Raw genomic sequence first — 27,897 nt, forward strand, 5'->3', positions numbered from 1 at the left:
TGTGTGTGTGTGTGTGTGTGTGTGTGTGTGTGTGTGTGTGTGTGTGTGTGTGTGTGTGTGTGTGTGTGTGTGTGTGTGTGTGTGTGTGTGTGTGTGTGTGTGTGTGTGTGTGTGTGTGTGTGTGTGTGTGTGTGTGTGTGTGTGGTGTGTGTGTGTGTGTGGTGTGTGTGTGTGTGTGTGTGTGTGTGTGTGTGTGTGTGTGTGGTGTGTGTGTGTGTGTGTGTGTGTGTGTGTGTGTGTGTGTGTGTGTGTGTGTGTGTGTGTGTGTGTGTGTGTGTGTGTGTGTGTGTGTGTGTGTGTGTGTGTGTGTGTGTGTGTGTGTGTGTGGTGTGTGTGTGTGTGTGTGTGTGTGTGTGTGTGTGTGTGTGTGTGTGTGTGTGTGTGTGTGTGTGTGTGTGTGTGTGTGTGTGTGTGTGTGTGTGTGTGTGTGTGTGTGTGTGTGTGTGTGTGTGTGTGTGTGTGTGTGTGTGTGTGTGTGTGTGTGTGTGTGTGTGTGTGTGTGTGTTTGTGTGTGTGTGTGTGTGTGTGTGTGTGTGTGTGTGTGTGTGTGTGTTTTTTTTTTTTTTTTTATATTCGTTTATTAACAATTTTAATATTACAAGGTGCAAGTTGCGTGGTGGCTAGGATAGTGCGCGATGCTTGCGGGACGGCCGTACAGCATTGCTTCGCAAGCACTTTGCGCTACCTTAGCCTGGGACAGCTCGACTTCTCATTCGCTCGACTCTGCGGAGCTCCATCATCACTGTGGCCGCGAAGGTGCTTGTTTGTTCCCAAGCTTCCTCCGATTCCAGCATGGTGTTGACAATGTTGTCCGCTCTGATGGAGCGGCCCACTGCCTCTTCCAGACGACGCCTCTCCTCCAGGAACCGTCCACATTCGAAAAGAATGTGGTTGGCGTCTTCCACGTGCCCTCGCTCGCACCAGGGGCACTCGTCAGATTCCTCGTGGCCGAAGCGCTTCAGATAGCTCCGAAAGCATCCATGTCCCGAGAGGATCTGCGTAAGGTAGAAGTTTACCTCGCCGTGCTTGCGGTTGACCCATGGTTCAAGCTCCGGGATGAGCTTGTGCGTCCACCGCCCTTTAGCTGAGCTATTCCACTTCCTTTGCCATCGTGCAATGCTGTTCGCCCTGATAGCGTTGGGTCGGGCAGGCGCGTGCGAATTTCGCTCCACGGCTTCGGCGACCAAGTACTCCAGCGGTACCATACCAGCTATGACGAGCGCCGCGTCATCGGAGATAGTCCTGAAAGCGCAGCTGACTCTGATTGCGCTCAGTCTATAGATCGCGCAAATGCCCCGGCTGTAGCTCGGCGTTGCCATCGCTCTTGCCCATATGGGCGCAGCGTAGAGGATGACGGACCTAATGACGCTCATTAGAAGGAGACGTCGTTGCTGTTTAGGTCCCCGCGTGTTAAGCATAATTCTCGAGAGAGCTCTACAAGAATCAGCTGCCTTTTTTTGCACATACTCTAAGTGCTCGCGGAAAGTTAATCTTGTGTCTATCATGACACCAAGATACTTTATCGCCCTCTTTGACGCAATGGTGACGCTGCCGATCTTTATATTGGCAGTTTCCACTCTTTTGCGACTGCTGACTAGGACAACTTCAGTTTTGTGTGCCGCTAGCTCGAGCCCAGCTCCAGTCAACCAGCTTCGTATGCGATTGATACTTTCGCTGCACATATCCTCTGTATCTTTGAGTTCCTTTCCTATGGCTACGACAGCTACATCATCAGCAAAGCCGATGGTGTGCGCACCTGTTGGTAGTTCCAAGCGCAGTACGCCGTCGTACATGATATTCCATAGGAGAGGCCCCAGCACTGAGCCTTGGGGTACTCCAGCTGACACTGTATGAGTTTGGGGACCCTCACTCGTATTGTATACCAGTGTTCTTCCTCTGAAGTAACTCTTTATTGTTTCTTTAAGATATTTAGGGATATTATATTGTGACAGCGCATTCAGTATCATATCCCAACTAGCTGTATTGAAGGCATTCTTTACGTCCAGGGTCGCAATAATGCAGTATTGCTTCGTCCCATGCTTCCATCTTGTGCCATGAATGGCGGAGGTGGCCAGACCAACAACTTTGTTTAGCGCATCCGTTGTTGACCGGGCCTTCCGGAATCCAAATTGATTTGGTGACAGGCCTCCGGCGCTAGTAATCGCAGTCTCCAGTCTGGAGCAGATCAATTTCTCAAACACCTTTCCCATGGTGTCTAAGAGGCAGATCGGTCTGTATGAGGATGGCTCATCTGGTGGTTTGCCAGCCTTGGGTAGCAACACCAGGTTCTGGGCTTTCCATTTTGCCGGGAACGTCTCTTGTATTAAACATTCGTTGAATAATTCAGCGAACGTATTAGGGTGCAAGGCGAGGGCTAGCTTTAGCGCACGATTCGGGATCCCGTCCGGCCCTGGAGCAGTGTTGGTTCTAAGACCCCGGAGAGTTAATATAATTTCTTCCTCTGTGACTAAAACAATTTCAGTGCTCATTGAGCCCTGATCAGCAGACTCGGACCGAGGGGCGTGAATGGAGCTTAAACTTTCTGGAAAGAGCGTTTCCACAATCGTTTTAAGCTCCAGACGATCCGTAGGCTGCACCTGTCTACCTGCGTATAGTCTTTTAACTACTATCTTATATGCCCTGCCCCAAGGGTCATATTCGGCTGAGTCGCACAACTCTAAAAAACATTCTCTTTTGCTTGCCCGAATGGCCCTCTTCAACTGTCTTCTAGCTGCCTGGTAAGCTAATTGTTTTTCTAAAAACGTAGACCTACCGCGAGCCCGTTGGTAGCTTCTTCTCGCCTGGATGCATTTGCGACGAATGTCACCTATTTGTGCATTCCACCAATACGTAGGCTCTTGTTGTCGCGTGAACTGCTTGCGGCGTAGCATACTGCTATTGCAGGCACTCTGTATTTGGGCTACCATTTGGCATGCTCTGGCCTCAGCATTACCAATTGTGCCCAGAGACTGAATGGCCTCAGAAAAGACCGCGGGATCAAAAGTATCTAGCCGATACGACTCCCTCCACAAGGGTGACGCCCTGGCAGGTGGCTCACCTAATGTGAATAGAAGTGCCGTATGATCGCTGCCCGTATAGCTATCGCAATGGCTCCATGTTGCTCCCCGAAAGAGGGATGAAGTGACAAAAGTAATGTCGACGACAGATCCGTATCCCGCCCGACTGAAGGTGTGCTCGTGCCCAGTGTTGAGCAGTGCAACATCTAGTGTTGCGAAGATCTCCAGTAGGATACGACCTCTGGCATTTGTTGTGAGGCTACCCCATTCTAACGCCCAGGAGTTAAAATCTCCAGCTATAATGGCCTTCCGACCCCTAGCATCCTCGGCAAGCTCGTCGAGCACCGTCGTGAATTCACTGAGCTGCATGCTGGGGGCCAGATAGCAACTGTAAAGCCATAAGTTGCCATATCGGCCGCGTACGAACCCATTGAATGACTTAACATTCGAAAGTACGTTCGTTGAGTTGCCGCATACCCACAACGCAGCTTTGCCATTAACGTCAGTTGACCATGTCCTAGGGCAGCTGGTTATACAGTGGTGGGGCTCACTGAGAAAAGCTACGTCTATACATTTTTCCCTAACGGTCTGCTCAAGAAGGTCTTGGGCAGCAATACAATGATTTAGGTTAAGCTGCAAGAACCTTAACATTTCATTTTACGAGCAGCTTCACGGTAAGATGGGCATTTGAAGCTGCCTGCTGAATGGTCCGTCTGCTTTTCACCTTTCCGGATGCAGAGGCTACATTTTGGTGGCTTGGTGCATGCTTTTGCACTGTGACCCATCTCTCCACACCTGAAACAGGCGCCCTTTAGGTCACAGTCGCTGCGACAGTTTGCTGCCATATGACCGTAATCGAGGCACTTGAAACAGCGTTTAGGCTGCTCCACGGCTCGAATACGGCATACTACCCATCCTATTCTAATTTTGGACAGCTCGAGCAGAGTTTTAGCTTTCCCAATTGGAAGAGCAACCGTAGCTCTTTGCTGTCCACCAAAAGCTGGCCGAAGCGATTTGATAGCCCCAATGGGGAGTGAGCTATCCTTCAACTCCACCCTGATTGCCTCCAAGATCTCCTCTTTACTTGCTAACTCATCTAGGTCGCGAATCTCAATTTGAGCCGATTCGGTAAGTGTTTTAACTATCGCTCGGTCACCCAAGGCTTTGCCTACAGCTTCGTGCAGAGCCTCAGCGCTATGCTCCGGCTTCCTACTCAGTTGCAACAAAAGGTCCCCCTTAGCGGTCTTCCTAATACCTTGGACGTCGCCGCTCAGATGCTTTAAATTTGGGTCGCTCTTGACCACGCGAAGCATGTCCGCATAGCTGCAACCACCTACACCTGAAACCGCGATGGCGTCGCTTCTAGAACGTTTTTGCAGCGGCTTGCGTCCCTTAACAACCGTCCAGCTGTTCGGATTCGTCTGTCGGCCTACCTGATTGGTTTTAACGGCTGCAGCCCGTAGAACCATTGGCTCTATTGGATTTGCTGCGCTTTTATTGTGCCTCGGCTTTTTCGAGGGAGTTTTCCTCTGCTCAGTGGCAACTTCCCTCGACCGCTTGGGCGTATTACTACCTGCTGTAGCACTAACGCTCGCTGTTTTAGCCTTCTGAGCTACTTCTTTGACCAGCGTGGTCTGCACCTCGCAGTCTTTGACCGGTCGGTTGCAGAACGCTTCGGCCGTCTTGTGGAGACTGACCAGCCTAGCCAGCTCCTCCCTCATGAGTGCATTTATATGCCGCTGCCCCCCAAATAGGGCAGACAAACCCTCTAGCGTAACTCCTATTTGAGCTAACGCTTCTTTTAAAGACTTGGGTGCCTGGCACTCAGCCACTGGAGACTGGTTCGACGGCTGCGGCAACGCCCTCTGTTGTTGCTGTGGCGATCGCTGCAACGAGGAACGGCGCGCGAAAGCTTGCAGCTCCTCCTCCATCATGGCCTCCATATTGCTCCGACTACCACGGCGTGAAGCCTGTAGTGGGCACTGCCTACTAATATAATTTGAGTTTAGAGACCACAGTAACTTAAACTCAACCTAATTACAGCGAGAGCCCGAAAGTATGCACTACTTTTAGTACCTGCTACCTCACACCAGCAGCTGGGTTGCTGTCTTTGCTGAGACTTAGCAACTCACCAAAGTTAGTGAGCAGCTGTTTGTCCGCTGCAATTTCCAGCACTACTATCAGCTGTTAGAGTGAATGCACCTGATTATTTATTATTTGCACAAATGTGACGCCTAATGTGACAAATTATTTCGCGCTTAAAAAGAAAGGGAAGGAGAAAAGCCCTGACGCCAAAAACAGTGACGCTATTGCCCCCCTCTCTTGCACCACCGGATTGTACCACTGGGGTACTCCGCGAAACCGCCGCGAAGTAAGTTTTTATTGTTTTTGTTTTGCCGTCGCTGGGTGCGTCGCGCCCACAGCAACCACGTTGTCTACAGATTTTTCCACTTTCACAGGGAAAAACAAAGATCAAGCTATTGTCCACGGTGGATCGCGATGACATCGACCGTACTCCACGAAAACGCAACTCGAACTGTGTGTGTGTGTGTGTGTGTGTGTGTGTGTGTGTGTGTGTGTGTGTGTGTGTGTGTGTGTGTGTGTGTGTGTGTGTGTGTGTGTGTGTGTGTGTGTGTGTGTGTGTGTGTGTGTGTGTGTGTGTGTGTGTGTGTGTAAGAATAATGTTGTAGAATAATAACATTAGCTCTCATGCAAAATGTTAACGTTTTATCCTATTTGCCTATTATTCGAATGAGTACTCCGAATATAGAAATTGAAGGTTTGATACGGCTATTTGCGTCAAGCTTAAATGTGTGATACAGATACAAATCATCAATTTGTACTATTATATATTATTATTATATTATTATGTAGTCTGCGATCATTCTTGCCCATTTTTTAAAGACTTTTTTTTTGTGAAACTTCTTTCTTATTAGGTAAAGGATTCCTAGAAAGAAACTTAACTCTAAGCAAATAATGTCTAAAGTGCTTTACTGCCTAACTACTGCCTTAACTACTGTAAGAGTATCGCTCCATACCCGATTGAACTTGCATCAGTATGCAGTTCCACTGGATATTTTGGGTCAAATAATATTAGCACTGGCTTGCTAGTAAAAATCGTAACAATTTGCTTTCGAATCAATTCATGCTTCTTTTTCCAGCTAAAGTTAGTTTTACCACAAGTCAGTGAAAAAAGGGGCTTCATTATCTGAGAGAAACCTGCAACGAATTGCCGAAAGTACGAAGTTAAGCCAATCAATTGTCTCAAGATTGTGATTGACTTAAGGGGGTGACAATTCACTCAGTGCCTCAAGTTTACGTAAGTTATGACGAATTTCACCTGCAAAATACTGAAATTTATCACCATTAAATGAAAAGCCAGCATCCTTCTTCGTTGGGGCAACAATCATTATATCGTCCATGTAAACAATTCTATAAGTATAGGCCAAGTCGCCTATCGCTTTCATTACCGCTCTCTGAAATACCGATGGTGCGTTCTTTTACCCAAACTGCATGGCCGTAAACTCGAAGGGCCCATCAGGGGTGACAGACATCGTGTATTCAATGGAATCTTTATGTAGATGTACCTGATAGTATCCACAGGGCATATCTAGATAAGTGAAATATTTGGCTCCTCTCAGTCTGGCTATTTATCGGAAATCAAGCGATCCCCATGGTTATCTGTTCATAGCAGGGAGGCCATGCGAGGGTTGACGTTGGTCCTTATGGGAGCCCATGTTCAGAGCCAGGATCTTTCATTAAGGAAGTATATCAACTTAAACCTGTACCACGAATGAAAATTCAGTTGGTGACGATGTTCGAACGTACTTGGAGGCATGCCAGGGCTTTAACGGGACGGGGGCAGCTGCAGTCAGAGATCGGTCGAAGATTTCACTTTAGTAAGTTCCATTCTTCTATTTCTTCTAGAGTCGCTGCACACATTGAATAACTTGAATTACCAGGGACAAGGTTTGTTATTGAAGGTCTCTAGATGAGCAACGTAGCGTTGCATTGTTTTCGTAACCCCATCCCACCTCTATGTCAGGAATGATACCTAATAGTAAATAGCAATAATAGATTCCGCATTAATTAATCTTTTTAATCACCAAATATCGCTCTAGTATGGATCGTGCCGAAAAAACTGTTGCTTCAGGAAATGAAATACCGACTAGTGATTGATTTTCGCAAGCTGAATCACAATCTCCGACCAATATCCCATGCCAGAAGTAGGTGACATCATAGCCCACTTAGGGGACAACAAATTCTTCTCGGTCCTCGACCTTAAAAGTGGTTTCCACCAAATTCCCTTGAAGACAACAGACATAGAAAAGACAGCATTCTCAGTTAACGGAAGGAAGTAGGAATTTACAAGACCACGTTTCGGTCTCAAGAATTCCCCTTCAAATACCAAAGAGGGATTTTGTTTTCAGCAAAACTGAAAACTTTACGACTTTACTCAACGCTAATATGAAAGTCAAAATGGAGAAGTACTCATTTTTTAAAAAACCATATAATGTTGAAATAATTTCCAAATTCCCCATACCCAAAACTTTTGAGGAACTACGATCGTTTAAACTTCTTTCCGGCTACTATCGCAGAGATTATGCAAAACTAGCTAAGCCCCTTTTTACTCACTTCAGAGGTGAAGATGAACGATTCATCTAACCGATGCTTCGAATTACGCAATCGCAGTTCTTGAAAAAATGAAGGCCCATTACTTTCATATCACGAACATTGTTAAAGACAGAGAAGTATGCAACAAATGAAAAGGAAATTCTAGCCATGGTTTGGGCATTGCAATAACTTCGAATTTACTTGTATGTAACTGCTAAAGTTAACCGATAACATTTGCTATAAGTAATACAAATCATAACGGAAAATTAACACGAAGAGTTCTTAGAAGAGCTCAATTATGAGTTAACGTAGTAGCAGACGCATTATCAACCAACCTAATAAATTAAATAGTACATAAACACAGTTATGAGTGATGAAAGTTTATCACACAATCTAATCAGCTATTTATAGTAATCATTTATAGTAATCAGCGAAAAGCCCGATTATAAATTTTAAATTCCCTTCCTTACATACCATAGGCATATTGTAACCCAACCCCACTTCACTGAAGACGAATTAATTATTATTTTTAAGAAACAACTTGACCCAATGCTTATTAAGCTTTTATTTATTCCAGAACCTATCATGGGGAAAATACAAGAATTATACCCACTTCACTTTTCTAATTATAAAATAATTAGATCCAAAAAAGGTAGAGACATTACAAGCATTGATGAACAGGATAAAATAATAACACAAGAACATATACAAGCACACAGAAATGATGAAAACAAAGCCCACATTCTAGACATATTTTTTTCCACGATTACACAAACAATTTAAAGAAATCACAGTCATGCTCAACATGAAGAGAGTCAAAAAACGATAGACATCCACCATTTCTCAAACTTTCAGGTGAAATCATTCATATAGACATTTACATAAAAGCAAATAAGACTATTTTAACAAGCATTGATAAATTCTCAAAATATGTTCAAGCTAAGTTTTGAATTCAAGAGGTGCAGAAAATATAAAGATCCCATTAAGAAAGATTCTAATTGCATTCGGTATGCCTAAAACGATATTTGACAGTAAAGCTTTTGCTGCAAAATCAACTAGGTATCGAAGTTTAAACAACCCCTCCTTATAGCTCAACAGGCAATGGGCAAATAGAGATATTTCAGAAAAGACATAAAATATATGAATTTTACAGATACACTGTTTAAAGCAGTACAAGAATATAACATCTCTTTCAATTCAGTCACTGAAAGACAACCAATATAGATATTTTTCGGCACAATAGTTCAGGATAACAGAAGCGAATAAGAAAATAATGTCCGACAAATTATTAGATAAACAACAATCCAATTTAAGTTACCACAATAAAGAGAATAAACCAAAACTTACAAACAAGGGGAGATAGTCTATGTAAAAACAAACAAGCGCCTAGGTTCAAAGCCTTGCAGTTCTCGAGGTGGCGATTGACCATAGCTGAACTGCCTTCCCCACTAGTCCTTACATGAGTACTTACTTGACTGACTGAACCACCGAGCACCACAGCATATGCATGAAACGACAGAAAAATTAAACGAAAAAAAACTGTAGGTATTTGGTGTTTTGCGAATAGAGCATAGGTGAAGGAATAAAACTATATTCGCTTTCTGTCGCAGTTTCTTTCCTAATTTATAAAACAAACAAGATTCACTTGCAATGCTTGATTTTATTTTCTCAACCGGCGAACGCAACAGCCTTCGAATCGTCCTCGATGATCAGAAAGCATAAACGAAAAGAAATGTTACTTCTGATCTTCCTCGATGTTCGAAGGCTGTTGCGTTCGCCGGTTAGGAAAATAAAATCAAGCATTGCAAGTGAAGTTCCGAAGCAGCAACAATCGTGAATATTGCAACAAAATTTAAACAAATTAAAATTAAAACAATATGTATAGTGAAAGGCATTTAAGAAGGCTGAAGCTGGAGCAGAAAGCAAAATACAAAAACAAATTAAATTGTGCCGCGACAGTAGAAAACACGCCTGAAAAAGGAGAAAAAAAAATATTATGGCTAATCCTGTAGTAATAACATACAATGTTGCAAAGCAGCCTTGAGAGAGCACTTTTTATGATGTATTAATTGATAGGTATTATTCAATTCATTGCCGATTTAATTACAAAATTTAATCTTCACAGTTTTTCCGTAGATGCAATAAATTTGGTTGATGGCAGAAACAACTGCGAAAGGCCATGCAGCTGCAGAAGAAGCGTTTATTTATTTGTTTATTTAAAAGATACTGGGCATTTTGAGTGGTTTCCCTAAGGTAAGCTAATAGAAGAGGTTTAATTTTAGGAAGAGAGAGCTCTAAGGCAAATACGTGATAATATTTATTAAAATTAACACATAGAACATAAAACGCACGATGCTAAGAATAATCCGTAGTGCACACAATTAAATGAAGCAGACGATCTTCCATCGTTAATCAATCGCAGAATAATTTTAGGTACTGCTTTCCTGCGCAAATCGATTAACGGTGATATTGATTCGTCCTCTTTGTTGATGCGTCTTAATTGTTCGGTTCCGTCCCGAACAACTAGACATTATCGTCCGCTTCATTTACTTGGCCGATTACGGGTTCGAATTGTTATTGAATTAAATTTGTTTTTATTGATTTGTTTTTATACATACATGTTATGTTTTATTTTTATATTTATTAAACAATTGTTTTTATGAATTGATGACTTCGATAGGCAAGCACACGATCATATATAGAAAATAAAAGGTACATACTTACATACAAGCGCGCCTCTTCAATTCGAACCCTAAATCGGTCAACTAATTCTAAGTTAAGGTAGGCCCACTCCAAAGTTCATGTCTCATGCATACACATGCACATACACACACGCCAATGTAAAGGCCCACAGACATACATACATATGCTTCTACAAGTGATCTTCCATAAATGTTAGCATCACAGCCCATGCGTACATACAATCAAATGCATATATGTATATACATATGTACATACATATGTATGTATGCGAGCACTCCTCAAGATCGACCAAATTCAAATGCTAGGGCCTAAAATTGCTACAGGTACCAAGGCCTTCGCACGCACACAGGCATACTAATGGTCATACATGTAGCAAGGGACTGTAGTGTGCGTGTCCACGCTCGTTGCGAAAACTTTTTCATTAGGAGCACCAACGCTTTCATACCCTTCTCACAAATAATAACGAAAACGCAAATATTTTGTACAAGATTGGCGAACGGTTTGAAGAGTTAGGTATACTCTTCACAAAGAAGGGAAGAAACGGCAGTCGAACGCGAAAAATTTAAATTTTTGTGTGCTGCTGCTCAGTGTCGCCAATTTTTTTTTTTTGAGCAAAAAAAGCAGTTTTTAGTGGGAAGATACTTTAAAAAAAGCCGAAAATTTTTGAAAAAAAATCGGATAAGAAAGCTTATGTTTTTTGCTTTAATTTGATTGATATTTAAATATATTTTAACAACTTGAACACGCATCATCATGGCATCATTTCATCAACCTCCGCAACCCGTATCTGTGAAGTTTTATATTAAATATGTTTTACCTGACGCTTGAATTTGAGTTAAGCATCACAGTATTGATCTGACAAAAAATTTGACTCACTTGCGCATTTGCAAATAAAGTAATGAAAAACTGGCCAAGTTCCTAAGTTTCTTATTTCCTATCGAATTCTTAGAAACACGCCTCTCAATCCAAAACTTTGTAGCGTCTTGAGTAGTTTCTTACTGAATTGGGTGAATGTTCTTATATTGGTGTTTAATACTTTCAAAGATCTCCAAAAATATATATGTATGAAAATTAATCAGCATTTTTCACTTCTTGTATAGTACGCTATCAAATGAGTTGCATGCATTTTTAATTGCTTTATAAGCTCCGTTAAAAAATCTTTACGTTTCATTTACATAGAATCAAAAAGTATGATATTGTTGTTCACAATAAATTGTTCTGAATTAAGTATAAATCATATCCTAGTTTAGTTAGTTCCATATTATTACCGCTTGGTTCTTACGTTGAAAATTGAATTACTGAACTATTTGGTTTTAATGCAACTACAATAAACAAACCTTCATTCTTCGCACGAATTATCCCTACAAAATACGGAAATTGTCCTCTTAAAATCCAGAATTCCCGCTGTTAATGCATTTTTCCCGCAGTCGGCTTTTAAAAAAATCCAGATTCGACGAGAAAAAATCTGATTTGGCAACACTGCTGCTGCTTGTGCTAACATGCATACATACATATTTGAGAGAGCATAGAGTAGAGAAAGCGAGAGACCAACAACAAAAATATGTTCAATATGCTCAATGTTTCCCTTGCTCTCCCTCTCACGATGCTCTCTGGTCTCTTAAATGTGTATATGTGTGTATGCATGTGAGCACAAGCAGCAGTTTACAAAAATTGAAATTTCTTCACGGCAAGAACCCATGCCTTCCCTTCTGTGTGAAGAGTATACCGAACTCTTCAAACCGTTTGCCAAGCTCGTACAAAATATGTATATGTGTTTTCGATATTACTTGTGGGAAGGGTATGAAAGCGTTGGTGCTCATAGTGAAAATGCTTTCGCGACGAGCGTGCACACACACAGTCTCCGTTACTATATGTATTATGAGCATTTGTGTGCCTGTTTGCTTAGCTCTTGCTGCCTGTAGCAATTTCAGAGCCCCGAATTCGCATTTGGTAGATCTTGTGAACTACTCACACATGCATACATACATATGTTTGATTGTGTGTACGCAGGGGCCGCGATACTCACAAATGATGGGGTGATCATTGTAGAAGCATTTGACTGCCTTTGTGCCTTTATATGTGCGTGTGTGTATGTTTATGTATGTATGCATGCGACATGAACATTGGCGTGTGCCTACCTCAACTTAAAATTGTGCGAACGATTTTGGGTTTGAATTGAAGAGGCGCGCTTATATTTAAGTAGCTGACTGACTAAAGTGCACTTGTCACTTGCCACATCCCAATACTTTGTGGCACTGTGACCGGAAGGTAACTCACGCACATGTGTATGTATGTATATGTCTGTGGTATAGGGACAGCCAAGTTACTCGCGGTATATTTAAGCACCTGATTTAAATGGTCGTGGGTTAGCCAATCAGAATGTATTTTTAAAATATGTAGTATCTGATCAGTGGGCAAAATGGGATTCGATTATCGATCCCTTGCATATATGTATGTACATACATTTACAGGTGCATGCAAGTAAAAAAAATTTATAAAAAGTGCAAGTGCACTTGTCAGTGAAGTGCACTTGTTTGAAATGAAGAGGCGCGCTTATATTTAAGTAGCTGACTGACTATATTACATATTTTGTACGAGCTTGGCAAACGGTTTAAAGAGTTCGGTATACTCTTCACACAGAAGGGAAGGCATGGATTCTTGCTGCGAAGAAATTTCAATTTTCGTTAGTTGCTGCTTGTGCACACATGCATACACACATATACACATTTGAGAGAGCATAGAGCATCGAGAGAGAGAGAGCAAGGGAAACATTGAGCATAGAAGGATCTTTTGTTCAACATTTGACCATCTCGGTCAAGCGCGTGAAGCGAAATGATTGTGCTTTCGTATATTTTCGTTGCTCGAGCCTAAAAGTAATTCGCAGAGCGAATTCAAAGCCGTCTGGGGCGCTAAAGTCCCAGAATAAGCGTGCAAAAAGCTTTCCACTAGTTGTCTAGTCTATGTGTTCTCTGGTTAGTGCTTGAACCTAAAAGTGAACAGCCGAGCAAATACGAAATTAATAGGCCTTGGGAGGCAGATTTTTCGGTGTTGAAAAACTTTGTACTACATGTGTAGTCTTTGTGTTGTTTGGTCAGTGGCCGTATTGAAGGAACAAGCTCAGTGGGTTAGTTCAGTGAGCCATTCATTTTGGCTCACTCAGTCATGAGCTACCCAAGTGTGCTTCTTATTAGGGCAGTAAAACTATCGATGGTCACAACATTAAGTAGTTTCGATTGTTTTACAGCAAATATTTAATAGTATTGTTAATACTATCGAACATATTTTCAAGTTTAAAAACAAACCACTAACCAGTGACACTGACCAGAGAACTCATGGAATAGACATGTAGAGCAAATTTTTCTACAGCTCGAAACTGTTAAGTTGGCGGAACATTATGCTTCGTAATTGCTCGGCTCGGTCGCAGGAGGTTCGAGCAGTGAAAATGCTGCACGACAAAAACAGCTGTACAAAAATATGTTCTACATGTCAGTGCCAGTGAATAAACTAAATAAATGCATATTTAACAATTAAAATAAAGATTTTAGTAAATATTATATTTCTTTACAATAGTGAGTTCCTTCATGGGCTATAACAAAACAAAACAAGTTTGAATTAAATTATAATTAAATTTATGGCTTATAGTCTTCTGCCATACAAGAATTGATGAAGAAATAGAAGCATGCCCACATGCTTAATTTTTAAGTCAGCTCATCATCGCGTTATAATCAGTGCAGCTTTGCTGAAAAATCGCTCTGACTCCGGTAAAGCAGGAATACACAATAATTTCGACTCGCAAAGTTGCGCCAAAGTAATTGATGTGCAACGAACGATTTCATCGCTATCAATAGTAAACAAAAACAATCGATATGGAAGAAAAAATATAAACACTTGATAGAACGATAAATCAATCGGTAGTTTTACAGCACTAATCATTACTTAATCAAGCACCAGAATATTCATGGACATGCATAAAACTTGAATGAATAATATAACAATATAATATCTGGCTCTAACAAGGTAATTAAATATTATTTCAATGTGCAAATCATTATTTATTAATACATCTATATGTATGTACATATCAATAATTATACTTCACTTTATAAACTGCAATGGTAAGGGACACTGCAGCTTTTATAGAAAGTGGGCAGAATTTAATTTGGAAATCATAATGGAAAGTAATTTGTATAACCATTTCAATTTTTTAATTAATTTGATTGGACTAAATGAAACAAGTGACCATTTATGTAAATTGGCTTCTTGCTATGTTGGTAAAATCAAACAACACTTACATACATATGTCGCTGACATAGTAATTACGTTGAATGGATTTTTCTTAAAACTAGTATTTAATTTTCCTAACTAATAAGGCACACTGGAATAACATTAGCCTCGTAGGTTTTAATCAGGTCACTGACCTTTTGCTTTCAGTTGCTGCACATTTTTATACCCTCGACCCTTGAAAATAGGAAATCAGAGTATAATGGAAATTTATGTAACAGGGAAAGGAGGCGTGGCAGACCCCACAAAGTATACAGTGGCAAGCACGTATGGATACATGTTGGACAAATCGATGTTCGAATGGTTGTGAAAACTTTAAAAGTACATGAATCTGTCTGAAATTTTGGCATTATATTCATTTATATATATAAATATGGGAGTAAAATCCTTTGTTTCACTTTTTGATTCTAAATTCAAGTTTTTCAGATGGATACATAAAAAGAGCTATGTATCCACTTCTTTGGCTTTAAACTCTTTATAAATTTATTTATTATTTTTAATATTTTATCCAAAGATCTTTAGCTTTAATTACACTAGCAATGTCCCTAGGCATACTTTCCACCACTTTTCCAAAAGAGGAATGCTGAATTTAGCTCAACTCAGCTTGGACACCAAAACCCCTCCATCCAAGACCGTGGCGTATCTTACATTGAGAGCCATTTTTTAGCCAAAGCCCATAATTTTTTAATGGAGTTTAGGTCTGGACTTTGCGTAGGCCACTCCATTATCAAAAATTTTGGATTTTCGTGTAATTCTTGAAGAAGTTTGCTTTGTACTTGGAAACATTGTCCTGCTGAAACACTTCTTCCTCGTGAAACGCACTATTCCACGAAATCGGAAAGGGTGGTATTCATAACATTCAGATAGTCTTCCTTAGTCATAATTCCGTCGATCTCAACCAGCGGGTCGATGCTGCACCATGTGAAGCAGCTTCATACGATCACACACACTAGCTTAATGGTTATTTTGACGTAATGCTTTTGCAGATTTCCGCTTACCTCAAATTCTGCAAAGACCAAGCAAATTAAACCGAATATGATTGGAAGAGGTTATTTGATCGGGTGATTCTGAAATAAATCTCTACCAGTCTGAAGGAAAGGAGTGTTAGCACCGGCAACACGGATAGCTGCAAACGCATTATGTCTTGAAGCTTAGTGGAGTGTATCTGAACGAATACACTCGACAATGATGGTGTTTAGTTTCGTATTGATCTTTATTATTCTGAGCCTGGGTTTATATACCCAGACTCATGTATAATTTCAACCCTTAAATCTAATGTATCTATTGCTGAGTGTGTAAGGCTCAGCATTGGGCTTTTACATATTCTTATCTTATCGCTGAGTGTGCGAGACTCCGCGTTGGTCTATTAGCTATTCTTATCCTATCGCTGAGTTTGTAAGGCTCAGCGCTCGACTCCTTCGTAATCTGACTGTGGGGTTGCAAGGGTTGGTCTTCATTTGTATATTTATGCAGTCCGTACATGTGGCCCTTATCTTTTCACAGCGCACTACCTGCTAGTCGCTGAGTGCGTCGGAGGCATGTATACGATCATCGTATATTCATATGTTCATGCCTGAACAGTATCTGATCGTATGGCGCTCCCCCTTCACCCCCGTATTTCAAATACTCGTGACTTGTGCTTCGGTATATACATTCATACATACATGGATTTAAACATTATTATAGAAAATGCATTTTTGTGATATGCCAGAAATCACATTAATGGAAGACCTAGAAAGCTGAAATTTGGAATGTACATCCGCATCGACCATTCAAGATCACGTGCTATGTCGGATATACATATCTACGCCTGTTAGCGGCAATTCGGATAAAACTTTATCTCGTAGAGTTTTTAAGCTAGAACGTTAAAGTTTTGCATGTGAGCTAATTCTAATTCTATAAAGATTAATGAAAATTCTATGTCTATGCCCACCAGGGCCGTGGCATATCGGACGAAAATCCCAAGACGAAATTTTTTTGGGTATATGTTCGCCCACGTGGCAACCCGCAAAAGTTTATATCTCCTGAAATATAAGAGCTAGAAGCTTCAAGTTTATATAGTTGAGTTACTAGTATCGATTCCCTAAATAATATTGTTACGCCTCTTTGGGGGCGTGGCATATCAAAAACACCCTGTAATTTTTTCATTTTTTTAAGCGTAATCATCCAAATTTTGCAACTAGGTTACCATTAGCTTGTTGAGCTGGACAAAAATGAAGTGTCTATTCCAAGTAGTATGTTTTTCATTGAAACATAAGATGTTATTTCTTAAATTTAGGGCATGACACAAGTATTTTGATAAGAATGTGATACTAAGAAAAAAATTTGTCCAAGTGAACAGACTTCTAAGAATGAAGACAAATTCAATCAAAGTTAGCCTTTAATAAAATTTTGTCGCGCACCTGAATGTTGCAAAACATACCCTTATCAAGGAAAATTGTACTTAGAAACTGCTGCGTATTGATTTTCTATGATCAAATTGTTATTTTGCATTTCAATAGACTCTATAAGTAGTATTTTGTATTACTCTATGGATTTATATAAAGCCAAATCAAAAAAAAACTATTATGGTATTATCCTGCCTCTGGAATTATTTTCCGATACGACGTTCTTCAGATTAAAAGACATTATTGAATTTGACGCTCAAAAGAACTCCCAAGAAAGGAATACATACACACGCACACACGCACGTATTAGAACGGGCTTTTTTACGCCTTTTACAAAGGTGAGGGTGAGAGGTCTAATTTAGGGGTGGTGGTAAATTTTAACAAAAAACGAAATTATATAAAATAAACATGAATCTACATATAAAATAATATGCGCGTGATATACACGGACCTAGGAAACAAAATTTCAAGTCTCTAGCTCTTATATCTTCTGAGATCGACGCGTTCATACATATATATACGGACGGACAGACAGACGGACAGGGCCAAATCGACTCATCTCGTCGCCCTGATCAAGAATATAGATACTTTGTGGGGTCTGCCACGCCTCCTTCTGCCTGTTACATACATTTCAACAAAACCATTATACCCCCTGATTTCCCATTTTCAATGGGTTCAGAGTATAAAAAGGATTAACTTTAATTTGCAAGTGTACAGGACAACAAGTGCCTATGCATATAATTAAATATATATGTATATGCAAAAACACATGTACATATACATACATGTTGTGTTTTTATATGTATATGTATTTCTATATACATAAATATATAATCTATCTCTTTTAGTTCAAGAGTTATTTAAAATAAAAGTTAAGGCATAACTTTTTTTTTTATTTTTATTATCAAAATTTACTCTTTTTTTTTTTTTAATTTTTTTATAAAAATTGACATTAGAGTTATGATTTGATTTTTAAACAAAAATTAATCTGTAATGATTATTTTTGATTTTCATCATAAAAATGATTTAAAAAATTAAAAAAAAAAAAAAACAAATATTTCATTACTCCAAAAATAATAATTATTTCATAATATTTTGCTATTAAAATTCTAAACGTTACGGATCCTACTTAGAAGGCTTGGTTGGAGATAAAATAGTTTATACTTCGGTTCGAGATTGATTGAATTTATTACTCTGTCGAACACTTGTAATTATTCATTTACTATTCTACACATCCATCTAATTTATGATTACCAGATAACTATTAACAAGCTTTACATGTATGTATTTTATTCTTAATTCAGTATGTATCATATTAGCACTGACCAAAGAACACATAGACGAGACATGTAGAGCAAGCGTTTTCAGCACCGAAGAAATGTGCAAAATGTGACTGCTCAACTTCGTATTTGCTCGGCTCAGTCCATTGAGGCTCGAGCAGTGGAAATCATGACGACAAAACCAGTGCGCTGCGAGCGCTCTAAAAAATGTTCCTGATTTTATATGAAGCACGTCTGTGCGCTATGTGTCCTACTCTCTCTGCACAGGCAGCACACTGTCATACAATTGCTCGTACATGTACTAAGTGTGTGTGCTCGCCGCCAAAACATATTCTATATTCGCCTTAACGCCTTCATATCCTTCCTAGAAATACCCATGAAAACGCTAAGATTTTGTATGAGCGTGGCAAACGCTTCTAAGATTTCGGTAAACCATTCATTCAAAAGGCAAGAGCTGGGATCGTCGTGGACAAATTTCAATTTCTGTGCGCTGCTGAGTTGGATGATTTAAGTGACCATGTAAAGAGGGAGAAGAGAGGTCGAGTGAGAGAGTAAGACACATAGTAGTCTCTTATACACATTTTTTCGGCGCTGAAAACGCTTGCTTTAAACATAGACGTGTTCTGTGTCAGTGATATTGATATTAAATGGATTAATAGGTATGATGCTAGGTTATCCGATAGGGTGTCGATAGGCGTCCGATGTCACCATTAAAAGCGTCATCTACATTTCAAACATCTAACAAAAAAATTTAAAATATACAAAAATATATTTTTTTCGTTCAAGATAAGATGACCTTGGCGGAATTAATTTCCAGTCTTTCGACAAACCCTTATTTCGGCGCCGGATTTGGTTTATTTGGAGTTGGTGCAAGTGCAGCAATACTTAGAAAAGGCTTACAAGGAGCAGTAGTGTTATTTCGCCGACACTTAATGATTACATTGGAAGTACCATGTAGAGATAAATCTTACCAATGGCTACTAAAATGGATAGCCATTAGAGGTGCTAAAAAAACACAGCATTTAAGTGTAGAAACTTCTTTTTTACAAAACGATAATGGTCAGGTTAAAACAAGTTACGAGTTCATACCTAGTATAGGCAAACATTTATTTCAATATAAAAATAATTGGATTCAAGTTGAGAGGACAAGGGAACAACAAACGTTAGACTTGCACATGGGTGTGCCTTGGGAATCAGTGACGTTGACAGCGTTTGGAAACAATAAAAAAATATATTTTGATATCTTAGAAGAAGCTCGTGAACTTGCTTTACAGGCTACAGAGGGAAGAACATTGATGTATACAGCAATGGGTTCTGAGTGGAGACCATTTGGGCAACCAAGACGACGTAGACCTATATCTTCAGTGGTATTGGATTTTGGAATATCTGAAAAAATTCTTGCTGATTGTAATGATTTTATTCAAAATTCATTATGGTATACACATAGAGGAATTCCTTACCGCAGAGGTTATCTTTTATATGGACCTCCAGGATGTGGTAAATCAAGCTTTATTACTGCGTTAGCTGGGGAGTTAGAATATGGAATATGCTTACTTAATTTATCGGAGAGGGGACTTACTGATGATAGATTAAATCATCTTTTAAATGTTGCTCCTGAGCAATCAATAATATTACTTGAAGACATTGATGCAGCATTTGTTTCCCGGGAATCTACACTGCAACAAAAATCTGCGTATGATGGTTTGAATAGAATAACATTTAGTGGATTGCTAAATTGCCTAGATGGTGTAGCATCGACTGAGGCTCGGATTGTTTTTATGACAACAAATTATATAGATCGCTTAGACCCCGCATTGATTCGTCCTGGTCGAATTGATATAAAGGAGTACATAGGATACTGCAGTCAATATCAGCTTGAAGAGATGTTTAAAAAGTTTTTTGGGGATACTGAAGTTTTAAAATCTGTGATTTTTGCTAAGAAAGTTATCGACTCATCTCGATCAGTTAGTCCAGCTCAAATACAAGGTTTTTTCATGAAACATAAATCTTCATCGCCACAACACGTAATAGATTGTTGTCATGATATTTGGGAAGATTAGATTTGAAATTTTAGTATTATTTCGAATGAAATTTAATTGTATTTTAAATTAACAAATCACAACGTAATTGACAAGAGGTCAAAATAATAAACAATATATTTAAACCTAAAAACTAGCCACCAGTGCTGCATTTAAGATTATAGTAAATGTTAATGCCAGATCCCATTAACAAGAATTGTTCCTCCTGCACCATACCATGTTTTGCTATTAACAGCATTCTTTTAAGAACTTAGCCACAGTTGGTTCAGGGTACCACTAACCAGAGAACATATAGACCGGATATGTAGTGTAAAGCGTTTTTTCTGGGATTGCAACCCACACAACTTTGTATTTGAAATTTCTTCGCAGCAAGAACCCATGTCTTCCCTTCTGTATGAAGAGTATACCGAACTCAAACCGTTTGCCAAGCTCGTACAAAATATTTGCGCTTTCGCTATTATTTGCGAGAAGGGTATGAAAGCGTTAGTGATTATAATAAAAATATTTTCGCGAGAGCGAGCACACAAATACTACAGTCCCTTACTCATACATGTAGTATTTATTGCCTGTAGCAATTTGAAAGTCCAGCATTTGCATTTGGTTGATCTTGTGAAGTGCTCACACTTACATATGTACATATGTAGATACAAATGTATGCCTGTGGGTCTTTACATGTGCGTTTGTGTATGTGCATGTGTGTAAGCATGGGACGTGAGTATTGGTGTGCCTACCTCAACTTAGAATTAGTTGACCGATTTAGGGATCGAATTGAAGAGGCGCGCTTATATTTAGGCACCTGATTTAATTTTAATGATCGTGGGTTGGCTATCAAAAGGAATTTAAAAAAAAGTGTAGTACCTGATTAAGATCAGTATACAAAATGAGATGCGATTGTCGATCCCTTGCACCTGTTCATATATATATGTATATGTATATATGCATACACAGGAGCATGCAAGTAAAAATAACTTATAAACAGTATTGGCAAGTGCACTTGTCACTTTAGTTGATCAGCTACTTACATAAATTCATATAAGCAGACAATTCTAAGTTGAGATAGGCAGCCAATGTTCACGTCCCATGCTTACACACATGCACACACACAAACGCACATATAAAGGCACATTGGCATACAAATTCTTCTCCAAGTGATATCCCATAATTGTTCGATTCAGATCCCATGCGTACACACAATCAAATGTATATACATACATACATACATACATATGTATGTATGTTTAATTTTTTAATTTTTAAAATTGCTAATGGCAGCAAGAGCTTCGCACACAGGCACACAAATGCTCATAGTACATGTAGCAAGGGAGAGTGTGTCCGTGCACGTTCGTCGCGAAAGTATTTTCACTATGAGCACCTAAGGGAAACATTTAGCATAGAGGGATCTTTTGTTTAACCACTGACCAGAGAACACATAGACTAGACATGTACAACAAAAATTCTACACCTCGACACTGTTAAGTTGAGGTACCACTATTCTTCGTATTTGCTCGGCTCGGTCGGTGGAGGTTCAATCAGTGAAAATGCTGCACGTCAAAAACAGTGCGCTATGAGCGCTCAATCGAAATGGTCACGATTCCGTATGAAGCTCAGCTATGTGCCATTTGTCCTACTCTCTCTCTCTCAGTCCCTCTCTCTCGCTCTCATGGACACTAAAATCATCACTCTCAGCCGCGAACAAAAATTTCAATTTTTGTTCGCGACGATCCCAGCTCTTTTCGTTTGTGTGAAGGGTATACCGAAATTTGTAAAGCGTTTGCCACGTTCATACAAAATGCTAGCTTTTTCATGATAATTTCTAAAAATGATGCTCATAATGAAAATATTTCCGCGATGAGCATGCACACACACACTCTCCCTTGCTACATGTACTATGAGCATTGGAATGCTTGTGTGCGAAGCTCTTGCTGCCTGTAGCAATTTTAAGTCCCCGCATTTGCATTTGGTTGATCTTGTGAAATGCTCACATACATACATACATATGTATATATGTACATTTGATTGTGTGTACGCATGCGATGCGATGGTCACAATTATGGAATAGCACTTGTAGAAGCATTTGTTTGCCTATTTGCCATTACATGTGCGTGTGTGTATGTGCATGTGTGTATGAATGGGACGTGAACTTTGGCGTGCATGTGTGTATGCATGGAACGTGAACTTTGGCTGCCTACCTCAACTAAGAATTGTCTGAATGATTTTGGGTTCGAAATGAAGAGGCGCGCTTATACACTGCGCGTCTTCAGGTTAGCGCCCCCCTTTACACTCAACCTCAAAGCTAAATAAAATCTAAACCATCAGAGCTCCATCTTTGAAATTTTTTTATATTATACTCAATTTATTTCTCTTAAAATACAAAAAGAATGGCTACTGTAACAATAAGGATTATTTTTTAATAATTTTTTTTGTAAAATGTACAAAAAATATGTAACAAAAATTTGGTCATCAGATTAGCGCCCCCTGCATTAAATTCAATTTATTTAAGCTAATGACCAAAAATAACACCGGTATTTTAAGCTATTGTTATTTTTAAGTAATATTAGTAGTGCGTAGTGCAGCCATTGCTTAAAATTACTTCAAAAATTCGATTAGGAATGGAATTATAAAGTTGTTCAATATAATTCAAGGATATGGTTGACCAAGCGTGTTCAAAACCTTTAATTAACTCTGTCCTTGTACTATATTGCCTTCCGGACTCATATACTTTCCTGACCAACCATCCCCAGACGTTTTCGATGATATTAAGGTCGGGTGAGTATGGTGGCCACTCCATGAGATCAACTTTTTGGCCCTGGATCCAGGACTTCACGGATCAGGCGGTGTGAATTGGGGCATTATCGTGCTGGAAAGTCCACTGCATGTTTTGAAAAATGTTTTGGAAATGTGGAAAAGCAGTTTTTAAAACGATGTTACAGTCCTGTGCGTTCATACGCGATGTCAAAAATTGAAGCTTGCATGTGCCGTAGTAAGATATTGCTCCCCAGACCATAAACCCCCCCACCCGGCTGTGTAACCGGTCCAAGTGATGTTCTTCTTTGCGTAGGTCATGGAAATAATAAATATAGCCATCAGGTCCTTCCAAATTAAATTTTTTTTCATCTGAAAAAACAACATACTGCCATTGGGTAGACCACGTCATGTGCGCTCTGGCAAAACTAATGCGCATTTCTTTTCTCAGCATATTGAGTGGTGTTTTTTTTTTTTAATTTCAGTCTCTTTATGTTATTAGCTTTCTTAATTACTCTTTGGACCGTTGATAAGCTCGCCTTAACACCGGTTTTTTCCCTAATCTTAGTGGTTGAGTCATGGGAATTCGAAGCTTCCCGAACTATTGCTCTTCTATCTGCTTGTGAAATCACTTGATTATTGCCGCCTGTGTCTTCCTGTTTTTTCAGCAATTTTATGGAAGGATAATCCAGAATCAAAGTATGCCTCAATCTTTGATTTTTCATCAAAAGATAAAACTGTTTTTTTTTGCCCATACTGTACATTTATTTAAAGATATTGAATACTTTGAGCTTCCCAAAAAATTTGGTGACTGTACTTGGCAAAATAAGCAAGATAACTAAAATTGCATTTGGGGGCGCTAATCTGATGACGCAAAATAAGTGCACGCATTCTTTGCGAAAATAAAGAAGAATAGAAAATAAAATATAACGGTTCTTCTCTCGCGCTTGATTTTATTATGAGAGACATCTCATATGTTGACAATAAAATCAAAACAAAAACTACGAAGTTGCGTGCAATAGGAAAAGAGAAAAAAGCAAAAGAAGATGAGTGTGAAGGGGGGCGCTAACCTGATGACGCGCAGTGTACATACATATGTATGTATTTATGTAAGTAGCTGATTAACTAAAGTGACAAGTGCATATGCCAATTCTTTTTAGAATTTTTTTTTATTGGCATGCACCTGCATATGTATGTAAATATATGAACAGGTACAAGGGATCGAAAATCGCATTCCATTTTGTATACTGAGCTTAAAAAGGTACTAAACTTTTTTTTTAAATTCCTTCTGATACCCAACCCACGATCATTAAAATTAAATCCAGGTGCTTAAAAATAAGCGCGAGTTACCCGCCAGTAACTATACTACACACACACACATACAGTATGAGTTATTCGCCGGTCACAGTGACACAAAGAATTTCAGTTCAATGATCGTGAGTTGCCTATCAGAGAGAATTTAAAACAAGTAAGAAAACACTAGTCGAGACTGCTCGACTAGGAGATAACCTAAACCCTCCAAACTGATATTCTACTCACTCTAAACTTCGTTTAGGCAGACATACATACACACGCACGTATTAGAACGCGCTCTGTTAACTGCACAGTAAGCAGCGACTGCACTTGGGCTGCGCTGCAGTGTGGGCAATATGATACGAATTCATTTGTTGAATAATTTAATTTCTAGACGTACGATCTTAATGAAACTTTTAGAACTTAATTATAATGTTCCGATGTATGTACATTTTAAAGCAGAAGTTTCTAGTACTTGAAATTAAATAAAATACACAAGTCTACATTTGAAATTTGGAAGCTCTAGCTCTAAAGGTGTAGAAGATATAACTAAAAAACTAGTTTTCGATATTTCCCATTTTCAATGGGTTCAGGGTATAAAAAGTGTAGTACCTGATTAAGCTCAGTATACAAAATGGGATGCGATTGTCGATCCCTTGCACCTGTTCATATACATATATATATAATTAAGTATGTGTTACGAGTCGAATAAATGCCCCGACATACGCTAACAGCAACGCTAATTTAAAAGACGAAGTCAGAGTTTGATTATGACAGCTTGCTTTATTGAATGATAGCTTAAGACTAAGGACAATTTTTGTTAAAGGTTATTTAATAGGCTGCTGAAATTACGCAGCAGTCAAAGAATGTCGGCGTCAGTTAGACGCATCGTACTCACATTTTCAATTTGCAACGGCGCCAGTATTTATGATCAGTTAGTTCTAAGGATATCGGCTCGCAACATTATTGCTATGCAATAGCAAAAATGCAACGGCATTCTGTCAGGCCAGCGCCACTATTTATGATTTGGCTATTTTTGAATCGCCTTATTCTGGATTTTCGTGATCTAAGACAATCCAGTATGAACTGGTTTTGAATATTCTGTGTGTTGTGGACATTGTCAGTACGAATATGTCACTTCCCTTTCCTTAAGAGGTAAGCCTGCTGCTCAAGAAGACACTTAAGGTAGTTTTGGTGATGTTTATACCCTGAACCCATTGATAATGGGAAATCAGGGTATAATGATTTCTTGAAATGTATGTAACAGGCAGAAGGAGGCGTGGCAGACCCTACAAAATATATATATTCTTAATCAGGGCGACGAGCTGAGTCGATTTAGCCCGTCTGTCTGTCCGTCCGTCCGTCCGTCTGTCCGTATGTTTGAACGCGTCGATTTCAGAAGATATAAGAGCTAGAGACTTCAACATTTTTTTTAAATGTCCGTATATATCACGCGCATATCGAGTTTATCACTAAAAATCGATAACTCATTCCGATATTTTTTATCGATAAAAAACCTTATCGAAGATCACTTAAATAATTATATCTCCTACATCTTTCAAGCTAGAGTCTCCAAATTTAAAATGTATAATAAGATTCATTTTATACAATTTCGGTTTTTGTTAAAATTTACCCCCCACCCCTAAATCCACCCCCTCACCCTCATCTTTGTAAAAGTCGTATATCAAATACTAGAGACTTGTGCTTCGGTATACACATACATTTAAACATTATGATTACGTTCTGAAAGTTTCATTACGATCGTACGTCTAGAATTCAAATTATTCAGCAAATAAGTTCTCATTATATTGCCATCACTGCAGCGCAACCCAAGCGCAATCGCCTGTATATGTGAGTGTGTGTGGGTATGCGTGTGTTTATTTGTATGTGTATGTGTGTGCGTATATTTGTTTGTGTGCGTGTGTGTGTGTGCTAACTATTATTGAAATATCAGTTGCTTTTAGGGTTCAGGGGATCTCGTAGTCGAGCAGTCTCGACTAGAGCTTTCTTACTTGTTCTATTCATTAAATTAATGAAATGAAATTAAAGAAATTCTTATTTAAAACAAGTAAGAAGACTCTAGTCGAGACTGCTAGACTAGGAGATACCCTGAACCACTAACCGGACAAGTAGTGTAAAGTGTGTTGCCCACTTTTTTTGGACATTACGACCCTTGCTCTCTCTTGCTCTCTCTTGTCACTCTCTCTCTCTCTCGGTGCTCTTTGCTCTCTCAACTATGTATGTATATGTATGCATGTGAGCACAAGCAGCCACTCACGAAAATTTAATTTTCTTCGCAGCTAGAACCCATGTCTTCCCTTCTGTGTGAAGAGTATACCGAACTCTTTGAACCGTTTGCCAAGCTCGTACATACAAAATATATGCGTTTTGGTTATTATATGTGGGAAGGGTATGATAGCGTTGGTGCTCACGATGAAAATGTTTTCGCGACGAACGTGCACGCACACACTCTCCCTTGCTACATGTACTATGAGCATTTGTATTCCTGTATGCGAAGCTCTTGCATTTGGTTGATCTTGAGAAGTGCTCACACTTTTATATGTACATACATATGTATGTATGATTGTGTGTACGCAGAGGACGCGATGACCACAATTGTGGGATATCACTTGTAGAAGCATTTGTAAGTATTGGAAAATTACTTAAATATAAGCGCGCCTCTGCAATTCGAACCCAAAATCGTTCAGACAATTCTTAGTTGAGGTAGGCACACGCCAATGCTCATGTCCCATGTTTACACACATGCACACACACAAACGCACATGTAAAGGCAGATTAGCTCAAATAGGAGTTACTCTAGAGGGTTTGTCTGCCCTATTTGGGGGGCAGCGGCATATAAATGCACTAATGAGGGAGGAGCTGGCTAGGCTGGTCAGTCTCCACAAGACGGCCGAACCGTTCTGCAACCCACCGGTCAAAGACTGCGAGGTGCAGACCACGCAGGTCAAAGAAGTAGCTCAGAAGGCTAAAACAGCGAGCGTTAGTGCTACAGCAGGTAGTAATACGCCCAAGCGGTCGAGGGAAGTTGCCACTGAGCAGAGGAAAACTCCCTCGAAAAAGCCAAGGCACAATAAAAGCGCAGCAAATCCAATAGAGCCAATGGTTCTACGGGCTGCAGCCGTTAAAACCAACCAGGTAGGTCGACAGACGAATTCGAACAGCTGGACGGTTGTTAAGGGACGCAAGCCGCTGCAAAAACGTTCCAGAAGCGACGCCATCGCGGTTTCAGGTGTAGGTGGTTGCAGCTATGCGGACATGCTTCGCGTGGTCAAGAGCGACCCAAATTTAAAGCATCTGAGTGGCGACGTCCAAGGTATTAGGAAGACCGCTAAGGGGGACCTTTTGTTGCAACTGAGTAGGAAGCCGGAGCATAGCGCTGAGGCTCTGCACGAAGCTGTAGGCAAAGCCTTGGGTGACCGAGCGGTAGTTAAAACACTTACCGAATCGGCTCAAATTGAGATTCGCGACCTAGATGAGTTAGCAAGTAAAGAGGAGATCTTGGATGCAATCAGGGTGGAGT

General features: G+C 39.8%; 1 protein-coding gene across 3 annotated transcripts; it reads left to right on the forward strand.

Annotated features, from left to right (window-relative positions):
* Window positions 1-13,783: 13,783 nt before the first annotated feature.
* On the forward strand, window positions 13,784-20,454 carry Bcs1 (mitochondrial chaperone BCS1). 3 transcript variants are annotated; one of them, XR_016196432.1, is made up of 2 exons: window positions 13,784-14,351; window positions 14,766-14,987. XR_016196432.1 is itself a non-coding variant. In XM_089257680.1 (2 exons), the coding sequence occupies exon 2, from the start codon at window positions 19,074-19,076 to the stop codon at window positions 20,340-20,342; it is 1,269 nt and encodes a 422-aa protein (XP_089113806.1). In that variant the 5' UTR covers window positions 14,252-14,351; window positions 19,069-19,073; the 3' UTR covers window positions 20,343-20,454. The 3 variants fall into 3 exon arrangements, 2 of the variants coding, with proteins under 2 accessions (XP_089113806.1, XP_089113807.1); XM_089257680.1 differs by lacking the exon at window positions 14,766-14,987 and adding an exon at window positions 19,069-20,454 and having other exon boundaries at window positions 14,252-14,351; XM_089257681.1 differs by lacking the exon at window positions 14,766-14,987 and adding an exon at window positions 19,074-20,454 and having other exon boundaries at window positions 14,329-14,351.
* Window positions 20,455-27,897: the final 7,443 nt, after the last annotated feature.

This window comes from Drosophila navojoa, chromosome 3 (assembly GCF_054131105.1).
Source record: "Drosophila navojoa isolate 15081-1374.11 chromosome 3, UAZ_NAV_1.0, whole genome shotgun sequence".
NCBI lineage: Eukaryota > Metazoa > Arthropoda > Insecta > Diptera > Drosophilidae > Drosophila > Drosophila navojoa.